The 10,989-nt window shown below is 42.9% G+C and overlaps 1 protein-coding gene across 1 annotated transcript; it reads left to right on the top strand.

The window, feature by feature from the left end:
- The first annotated feature begins 1,009 nt into the window (after window positions 1-1,009).
- On the top strand, window positions 1,010-10,423 carry LOC135196664 (proteoglycan 4-like). Its single transcript, XM_064223498.1, has 5 exons — window positions 1,010-1,079; window positions 3,522-3,575; window positions 5,326-7,866; window positions 8,508-9,034; window positions 9,119-10,423. Exons 1-5 carry the CDS (start codon window positions 1,010-1,012, stop codon window positions 10,421-10,423), a joined length of 4,497 nt encoding a protein of 1,498 aa, XP_064079568.1.
- Window positions 10,424-10,989: the final 566 nt, after the last annotated feature.

Below are 10,989 nucleotides of genomic sequence, written 5' to 3'. Positions count from 1 at the left end.
AATATTAACCTATTTCCCCCCGGTTGGGAGCTAGTGCCGTCAGTACACCTCACGTGTTTCACTGTAAGCATTACTTAAGCCTCTTTGCAGCGTTCCCTCGGGCCCTAGCAGCAGCCTCTTTCAGTCCTTTTACTGTACCTCCGTTCATATTCTCTTTCTGCCATCTTACTTTCCACCCTCTCCTAGTTCCTCATTGGACGAGTGGATTGCGTACTCGCCTATCAATCTCGTAGACCGAGTTCGCTTCCAACTGCTGCCAATGCGGAACCAGAGGAATTTATTTCTGGTGATTGGAAATTCATTTCTTGATATAATTTGGTTCGGGTCCCACGATAAGCTGTAGGTCCCGTCGCTAAGTAAACAATTGGTTCGCAACCACGTAGATAAAACTCTGATCCTTCGGGTCAGCCTTAGGAGAACTGTTAATCATCTCGGTGGTCTGGTTAAACTAGGATATACTTAACTTATTTTTCCACCCTCTCCTAACAATTGTTCCATGGTGCAAATGCGAGGTTTTCCTCCTGTTGCACCTTTCAAACCTTTTACAGCCAACTTCCTTCTCTGCGCTGAATGACCTCATAGGTCCCAGTGCTTGGCCTTTGGCCTAAATTGTGCCTTCAGTTCAATAGCATTTAAGTCCAACTTTACATACTCAGCTGATACCTACTTAGATGAAAGCAGAAGGAATGAAGTGATTCGGTTATATTGTTAACATTCTGTACAAGGGACGTATGCAATTATCGTCAAACTCTCTCTCTCTCTCTCTCTCTCTCTCTCTCTCTCTCTCAGTCCAACCTGTTCATTAAGTATTAAACAACCCAAAAACAAAGGGGGTTAATAATTATCAGCAAGTGTTCAGCCTCCGTGGGTGTTTTTGTGATATAAACGCTGGCGGTATTTGGCAATAATATGTCTCCCAGATCGAAACGTAAGTAACCTGAATCGGGCCAAAAAATTACGTTGATCAGTTGGGAAGAGGACACTGTCTAGGAAAGACCTCTTTCTCAAGATGGGGTACTTCAGGCGATTTCCAACAACTCTCTGCGTTTGCCTGATCGTGATGGTTGCGTGGGCGGAAGGTGAAGCACAGCCAGTCTGTTTGTTTATATATATATATATATATATATATATATATATATATATATATATATATATATATATATATATATACACTTATATACACGTTATTAACTATGTTAGCTTTTTGTGGAGAGATGCACACATAAATAGTAGTAATTTGGGCCGGGGTGGAGAAATGTGGTTATATGTTACTTAAAAGTTTTTAATGATACACGAACGGGAGTAGCATATATAATGACACACACTGTATCGTATTATTTCCTTCGGAAAAGGTGCGATATAGACGAGACGGCAATCCAACACAATAGATAAATTTAGAGACCAAATTCCAAATTCTGAAGAGCCCCGACAAGTCAATAGGTTCTGAAGATTAAAAAAAATATTTGTGGATTAGGTTACCTTCCCTGGAGGTATACACCAAGTGCTATAGCATTTTCATCTTTAATCATATCGATCTTGAAGGGAGATATAAGCTCAAATAGCACCCTGTATTCTTGGTGGATCCCTGTAGCGTTCCTTAAAAAAAGAAAAAAAGGAATATTTTGTTTTTAAATATTTGAGCTACGTATATACATCCGGTGGAGCACTTTTGCCATTGGGCTAGAAATAATTTTTTCAAACCAAGACAGTTATTATTAGTGGTATTTTATGGGTGAAAGACCCTTCTTATTCATTTGTCAGACATTCCCTTTGAATATGTGTCAATTTCGACTGTATTAATTTTGCAGTTGATAACAATACAGAACCGTGATATGAGCCTCACTTCCAAACCTTAGAGCCAAAATGAAACGAACACAAGTCTGTATTTTGGTTTAGTAAAATTGACAGTGAATTACTATTTAATTTCTTTTCAGTTAACATCGCCTCGAGGTCTAATATACCTGGGTTAGCAGAGTTCTATCCGTTAAATAATTTTTTATCGTGTTTTCTCAAGTTTCTCTCGCATAGTTATCATTGTATTGCATTACTCTAAGCGTGGCATCTATAATTTTGTTCTCAAGATTTTTCATTTCTGTGAATATCCTTCCGGTGGTGGTGAACATAGCACTGCAGCATTATTCTAAATTAAACCTCCTGACTGGAACACAAAACATTATCTTTGAGTGACATTGCGTGGAATAATGGCTGTCAAGTTTATTTCAGTCTTGGCTCGAAAAAAAAAAGTGTAAAGTAGTTTATGTAATATGAACAGGCAATATTTCAAAAGGCTGTGTTACAAGGTGATAAAGATGATAGCAAAAGAAGTGATGATTATGATAATAGTAATGACAGCAACAATGTTGATCATAATTGAGATTCCATTCCGGTGATAGTTATTTAGAGTGTATTCAACAGGAATCCATCCATGTTACACTGTTTCAAGTTAAAAAGAAAAAATATGTGTCGCTGATATGACACAAAATATTGCTGTTTCGAATTTTTATAAATCCCGAACTTTCTTCGACGCAATAGTCTTTTGTACAGCCGCTACAGCGTATGATCAAGGCCACGAAAATACATCTATAATTAGATGGTCTCGATATAATGTTGTATGAGCAACGCCCAATGACCTATATCGTTGCCAGACGCATGATTATGAACAACTTTAACCATAAACAAAATAAAACCTGCTGAGGCTAGAGGGCTGCACTTTGGTATGTTTGATGATTGAAGAGTTGATAATCAACATACCAATTTGCGGCCCTCTAGCCTCAGTAGTCTTTAAGATCTGAGGGTGGACGTGCAGACAAACCCGGCGCAATAGTTTTCCTTTTACAGAAACATAAAAATGAGCTACCAGTTTGGGTATGACATCTGAAAGCTCTAACAGTGGATGAGTTTTTTTAGATGTACTTTATAGACTTGCAGGACCTGTATAATCGAACACAGTCCAAGGCATGAAAAAACTGAATGTAATTAATTATTTTCATATGTAACCTATTTTTTATGTCTAAGGAACATTTCCAAATGTTTAGTTAAATGATGGCTGCTATATCATTTCATCAATCAACAACATTGGCCAGTAACTTTATGAGTGAATCGTTGAGCCTTTTTCCTACTGAAATAGAAGTCAACAGATCAGCTTTTGGAAACAGATTGAGTATTTAAAATGTCATAGTACAAATTATGTGAAAAGGTCTGCAATTCTTGTATTTTGACAATTTACTTACATTTTTATCTATTTATTTATTAATTTTTTAATTTTTTTTCCTAATCAGTGATCTCTTGTTTCTCTATTCATTCATACCTGTTGTTAATTCCAAACGATCACCGTATTCATTTGAAGCTTGAATTCCAAGTCATTGGCCCCTTTTGTGGGTTTGTTCCATAATGAATAGGGTTCATCTTCTGAATAATAATAATGATAATATGGTGACATATTTCAGATAGTCATTCTTGTATGTGAAGTAATATTCTCCAACTTATCTACTGACTAATGTCATACCTTCTTTCAAATACAGTGTCAGTGAGTGCTAAGGACCCGGCACAAACACCTAAACACATCAACCCTGTAGGTAAGATGCTATAAACAATGATGCTTGCATTGTTGCTGATCAATTCATTTATCTGTAAGTGTTTTATTTTGGACAGTATATTATATATATATATATATATGATTATCTCTATAGGTAGATAGTTAAAATAATATATCTGATATATATACATATATTATATATAATATATTATATAGTATCTATATATAATTATATATCTATATATTATAGATATTATATATATATATAGATATATATATATATATCTATATATATATATATATATATATATCAAATATATATATTATATATATATATACATATACTATATATATATATATATATATATATATATATTGTTGTGTAACTGAATCACGAAAGTTTGGAACGTGATAAATCCATAAATAAAGGTATAAGCCACGAAGGAAAAAACAACGGAGTTTCTGCAAGATCTTTCGACTTCAACGTCCTTTACTCGGCAGATAAACTGACTTACATGAGGAATTGACAGTACAGGAAAGCTCGTATAACTGACAGATAGGGATTATAAGGAGATTAGTACCTAGAATCCGGCACACCTGGAGAAAGAGTAACCTTTCCAAACAAGCATAAACATGGGTACAATCTAAAAAACAAAAAGATTAAGTCAATCTGCTCAGACACAAGGACAAGACAATTAAAGGCTTATATAGGGTGACAGCTATTCAGAACTTTGGTAAACAAAAAATTATCCACAGTACATATTAGACATACATATACAATGAAGATATCTCTAAGGCAACTAATTTGTATTTAAGTCTGTAATTATATCTTTGAGGTCATTCTTAGACATGTTGCAAATACAAGGGTCTAAATGAAACAGGCCACGACTAATATTAAAATTACAAAGAGAAGTAAGTTGTATTATAGCAGATTCTAAAAGATTTCGTGATAAGACATCTTTTGACCTTGCAATTACTGAACTACCAAACCAATTTATTCGGGGGTTGTTTTCACTTAAATGAATGAATATTGCATAAGATGTTTGCCCAGTTTTTACAGAATATTTATGCTGGCTTAATCTTACTTCTAAGCCCTTGCTTCACTGTCCGAGATAAAAAGAGGGGCAGTCCATACATGGAATTTTATATATTATGTTGTTGCTTTCCCTGGGGCCATTTTTTATTAACATTCCTTTTAGTGTGTTATTACAGGAAAAAACAAGGTTGACCTTAAAAGCTTTTAACATTGATTTAATGGTTTCAAATCCGTTAAAACAAGGTAAACTAAGAATGTTCTTACAATTTTCTTTCTCCATGTTACTTCACTATAAAACTTTTTGTGGGCTTTATTATAACAAATATCTAATATAACGAAGGATAACATAAATCTTTCCCTATTTTTCTTATGTATTCAATTTCTTGATCCAAATATTGGGGACTGACAATGTGCAACGCTTGTAAAAACATAGAAGAAAAATTTGATATTTTGATGTTAAGATGGTGGCCTGAATAGAAATGAACATATGTTAAGTTGTTGGTTGGTTTGTATCAAAACATCTAAGAAAGGGAGGCAATCGTCTTTTTCCAATTCTAGAGTAAACTTAATCGATGGTACCTGGTTATTGTTTAATTTTTATGACATCACCGTGATCCATATACATGCATTAAGCTACAAATGTAGTTTATTATCTAATTCGCTCTACCTCGGAATTCATATATTTTCATATACGTTAACCGAAGGGGAATTTTTTAGTTGATAATAATTTCGTCATTCTTACTTTCAATTACAGACTCAGGGGAGGATAAAAAATCAGCAATAACTCCTAGATCCGGCGTCCCAAAGGCTCCTGCTGCCACAAAAGCCCTGAAGTTTCCTGGCACAAAACCTCCGAAGGTTCCTAGCACCAAGACCCATATCACAAAAGGCCCCAGGGATCTTACCCCCAAAGATCGTAAAATAAAAGAAACCAAGCTCCGTACCACAAAAGGCCCCAAGGATCCTACCACCAAGGGTCGTACAACAAAAGGCCCCAAGGATCGTACCAAAAAAGATCCCAAGGATCGTAGCATGGAGGCTCGTACCAAAAAAGGCCCCAAGGATCGTACCACCAATAAAGACCCCATGTATCGAACCACAAAAGGCCCCAAGGAACGTAACGTCAAGGCCCATACCACAAAAGACCCCAAGGATCGTGCCACCAAGGATCGTACCACAAAAGACCCCAAGGATCATGCCACCAAGGATCGTACCACAAAAGACCCCAAGGATCATGCCACCAAGGATCGTACCACAAAACCCCAAAGGACAACCAAGATCATTGGGCCCCCACCAAGGATCGTACCACAAAAGACCCCAGGATCGTGTAACCAAGGATCGTGGATTACCAAAGGAGACCAAAAAGACCCCAAAGGATTCATTGCCACAAGGATTCCGCTACCACAAAAGACCCCAAGGATCGTACCACAAAAGACCCAAGGATCATGCAACCAAGGATCGTACAGAAAAGAACCAAGATCATACCCCAAGGGCCCCATCCCACAAAAGACCGCAAACAATCATACCACCAAGGATCGTACCACAAAAGACCCCAAGCATCATGCCACCAAGGATCGTACCACAAAAGACCCCAAGGATCATACCACCAAGGACCATACCACAAAAGACCCCAAGGATCATGCCACCAAAGATCGTACCACAAAAGACCCCAAGGATCATGCCACCGAGGATCGTACCACAAAAGACCCCAAGGATCGTGCCACCAAGGATCGTACCACAAAAGACCCCAAGGATCGTGCTACCAAGGATCGTACCACAAAAGACCCCAAGGATCATGCCACCAAGGATCGTACCACAAAAGACCCCAAGATTCATACCACCAAGGGCCATACCACAAAAGACCGCAACAATCATACCACCAAGGATCGTACCACAAAAGACCCCAAGCATCATGCCACCAAGGATCGTACCACAAAAGACCCCAAGGATCATACCACCAAGGACCATACCACAAAAGACCCCAAGGATCATGCCACCAAAGATCGTACCACAAAAGACCCCAAGGATCATGCCACCAAGGATCGTACCACAAAAGACCCCAAGGATCATGCCATCAAGGATCGTACCACAAAAGACCCCAAGGATCATGCCACCAAGGATCGTACCACAAGAGACCCCAAGGATCATACCACCAAGGGCCATACCACAAAAAACCCCAAGGATCATACCACCAAGGATCGTACCACAAAAGACCCCAAGTATCATGCCACCAAGGATCTTATGACAAAAGACCCCAAGGATCATACCAACAAGGATCATACCACAAAAGACCCCAAGAATCATACCACCAAGGGCCATACCACAAAAGACCGCAACGATCATACCACCAAGGATCGTACCACAAAAGACCCCAAGCATCATGCCACCAAGGATCGTACCACAAAAGAACCCAAGGATCATACCAACAAGGGATATACCACAAAAAACCTCAGGGATAATGCCATCAAGGATCGTACCACAAAAAAACCCAAGTATCATACCACCAAGGATCGTACCACGAAAGACCCCAAGGATCATGCCACCAAGGATCATACCACAAAAGACCGCAAGGATCATGCCATCAAGGATCATACCACAAAAGACCCCAAGGATCTTGCCACCAAGGATCATACCACAATAGAACCCAAGGATCATACCACCAAGGGCCATACCACAAAAGACCCCAAGGATCATGCCACCAAGGATCATACCACAAAAGACCGCAACGATGATACCACCAAGGGCCATACCACAAAAGACCCCAAGGATCATGCCACCAAGGATCATACCACAAAAGACCCCAAGGATCATACCACCAAGGATCATACGACAAAAGACCCCAGGGTTCATGCCACCAAGGATCGTACCACAAAAGACTCCAAGGATCGTGACCACAAGGATCGTACCACAAAGACCAAAAGTGCCACCAAGGATCGTACCACAAAAGACACCAAGAATCGTACCACAAAAGACCCTAAGGATCATACTGCCAAGGCCCATACCACAAAAGACCCCAAGCATCGTGCCACCAAGGATCGTACCACGAAAGGCCCCAAGGATCGTGCCACCAAGGATCGTACCACCAACAATCATACCACAAAAGACTATAGGGATCGTACCACAGAGGACCATACCACAAAAGGCCCCAAGGATAATATCACTGAGGCTCTTGCCACAAAAGACCCCAAGAATCATACCACTGAGGCTCCTGCCACAAAAGACCCCAAGGATCATACCACTGAGGCTCCTGCCACAAAAGACCCCGATCATCCCGCCACAAAAGACCCCAAGGATCGTACCACTGAGGCTCCTGCCACAAAAGAACCCGATCATCCTGCCACGACCCCCAAGGATCGACCACTGAGGTCCTGCCTACAAAATAACCCTGATTATCCCTGCCACAAAAGACCCCAAGGATCGTACCACTGAGGCTCCTGCCACAAAAGAACCCGATCATCCTGAAACAAAAGACCACAAGGATCGTACCACTGAGGATCCAGCCACAAAAGACCCTGATCATCCCGCCACAAAAAGATCCCAAGGATCATAACCACTGGCGGAATCCTGGCCACAAAGACCCCGAATCCATCCTGCCCACAAAAGACCCCAAGGAAAAAAAAGCGTACCCAACTGAGATCTGCCACAAAAGACCCAAAGGATCGTACCCACTGAAGCCCTCTAAAAACCACAAAAGACCCAAAGGATCCTAACCACTGGAGGCTCCTGCAACAAAGACCCTCAAGGATCCATACCACTGAGGCTTCCTAACCACAAAAGACCCCGATCCATCCTGCCATAAAAGACCCCAAAAGGAATCCCGTGTAAACCACGGAGGGCCTTATGCCACAAAAGACGGCAAGATATACCACTGAAGGCTCCTGCCCAAAAGACCCCAAAGGATCTAAAATGGCACCCCTGGGCTCCTGCCAACAAAAGGACGACGATCATCCTGCCACAAAAAGCCAAAGGTTAGTACCACTGAGGCTCGCCAAAACCAGACCCCACAAGGATCTACCACTGATGGCTACTGCCACAAAAGAAACCTCAAGGATCATACCACTGAGACTCCTGCCACAAAAGACCTCAAGGATCATACCACTGAGGGTCCTGCCACAAAAGACCCCGATCATCCTGCCATAAAAGACCCCAAGGATCGTACCACTGAGGCTCTTGCCACAAAAGACCCCAAGGATCATACCACTGAGGCTCCTGCCACAAAAGACCCCAAGGATCATAGCACTGAGGCTCCTGCCACAAAAGACGACGATCATCCTGCCACAAAAGACCCAAAGGTTCGTACCACTGAGGCTCTTGCCACAAAAGACCCCAAGGATCATACCACTGAGGCTCCTGCCACAAAAGACCTCAAGGATCATACCACTAAGGCTCCTGCCACGAAAGACCCCAAGGATCGTACCAGTGAGGGTCCTGCCACAAAAGACCCAGATCATCCTGCCACAAAAGTCCCCAAGGATCGTACCACTGAGGCTTTCTTGGCCAACAAAGACCCCGAACAATCAATACCATGAGGCTCCTATACCCAAAAGACCCCAAGGATCATACCCAACTTGAGGCTCCTGCCACAAAAGACCCCGATCATCCTGCCACAAAAAGGAAGCCCAAGGATTCATACCACTCGAGGGCTCCTTGCCACAAAAAGACCCCAACGCATCATACCACTGAGGGCCTTCCTGCCCAAAACAAAAGACACCAAGGATCATACCACTGAGGCTCCTGCCACAAAAGACCCCGGTCTTCCTGCCACAAAAGACTCCAAGGATCATACCACTGAGGCTCCTGCCACAAAAGACCCCAAGCATCATACCACTGAGGCTCCTGCCACAAAAGACCCCAAGGATCATACCACTGAGGCTCCTGCCACACAAGACCCCAATGATCATACCACTCAGGCACCTGCCACAAAAGACCCCAAGGATCATACCACTGAGGCTCCTGCCACAAAAGACCCCAATCATCCCGCCACGAAAGACCCCAAGGATCTTACCACTGAGGCTCCTGCCACAAAAGACCCCGAGGATCATACCACTGAGGCTCCTGCTACAAAAGACCCTGATCATCCTGCCACAAAAGACCCCAAGGATCGTACCACTGAGGCTCCTGCCACAAAAGACCCTGATCATCTTGACACAAAAGACCCCAAGGATCGTACCACTGAGGCTCCTGCCACTAAAGACCCCAAGAATCATACCACTGAGGCTCCTGCCACAAAGGATCCCGATCTTCCTGCCACAAAAGACCCCAAGGATCATACCACTGAGGTTCCTCCCACAAAAGACCCCAAGGATCATACCACTGAGGCTCCTGCCACAAACGACCCCGATCATTCTGCCACAAAAGACCCCAAGGATCGTAACACTGAGGCTCCTGCCACAAAAGACCCCGATCATTCTGCCACAAAAGACCCCAAGGATCATACCACTGATGCTCTTGCCACAAAAGACCCCAGGGATCATACCACTGAGGTTCCTACCACAAAAGACCCTAATAATCATACCACTGAGGCTCCTGCCACAAAAGACCCCAAGGACCATACCACTGAGGTTCCTGCCACAAAAGACCCCAAGGATCATACCACTGAGGCTCCTGCCACAAACGACCCCGATCATCCTGCTACAAAAGACCCCAAGGATCGTAACACTGAGGCTCCTGCGCCCCACAAAAAGACCCCGCCCCGGATCATTCTGCCCAGACCCCTAAGGATCATACCCACTGATGAAGAAGAGCGAATGGGGGCTTCCCACAAAAGCCCCCGACCCCAGGTTATCTATAAACCACTGAGTCTCCCTACCACAAAAGACCCCAAGGAAAAAAAAAGTCCCGTACCCCACTGATTCTCTTGCCACAAAAGACCCCAAGGATCATGCAATGATGGCTCCTGCCACAAAGAGACCCCGCATCATTCTGCACCAAGCAAAAGACCCCAAGGATCGTACCACTGAGGCTCCTACCACAAAAGACCCCAAGGATCGTACCACTGAGGCTCTTGCCACAAAAGACCCCAAGGATCATAGCAATGAGGCTCCTGCCACAAAAGACCCCAATCATCCTGCTGCAAAAGACCACAAGGATCATACCACTGAGGCTCCTGCCACAAAAGACCCCGTTCATCCTGCCACAAAAGACCCCAAGGATCGTACCACTGAGGCTCTTGCCATAAAAAGACCCCATGGATCATACACTGAAGCTCATACCACAAAAGACCCAAGGATCATACAACTGAGGCTCCTGCCACAAAAGGCCCCGATCATCCTGCCACAAAGACAGCAAGGATCGTACCAACAGAGGCTCCCGCCACAAAAGATCCCGATCACCCTGCCACAAATGACCGCAAGGATCATACCACTGAGACTTCTGCCACAAAAGACCCCGATCATCCTGCCACAAAAGACCCCAAGGA

Source organism: Macrobrachium nipponense, chromosome 18 (assembly GCF_015104395.2).
Source record: "Macrobrachium nipponense isolate FS-2020 chromosome 18, ASM1510439v2, whole genome shotgun sequence".
Taxonomy (NCBI): Eukaryota; Metazoa; Arthropoda; class Malacostraca; order Decapoda; family Palaemonidae; genus Macrobrachium; species Macrobrachium nipponense.
Note: the sequence above shows the minus strand (reverse complement) of the source record. Positions and strands in the feature narration are given on the sequence as shown.

Coding starts and splice junctions, on each gene's coding strand:
- LOC135196664 (XM_064223498.1), top strand. CDS start 1,010: ATGGGGTACTTCAGGCGATTTCCAACAACTCTCTGCGTTTGCCTGATC. Junction 3,576..5,325: donor TAAACACATCAACCCTGTAG/GTAAGATGCTAT, acceptor TTTCAATTACAG/ACTCAGGGGAGGATAAAAAA. Junction 7,867..8,507: donor CACAAAAGACCCCAAGGATC/GTACCACTGAGG, acceptor TGCCAACAAAAG/GACGACGATCATCCTGCCAC.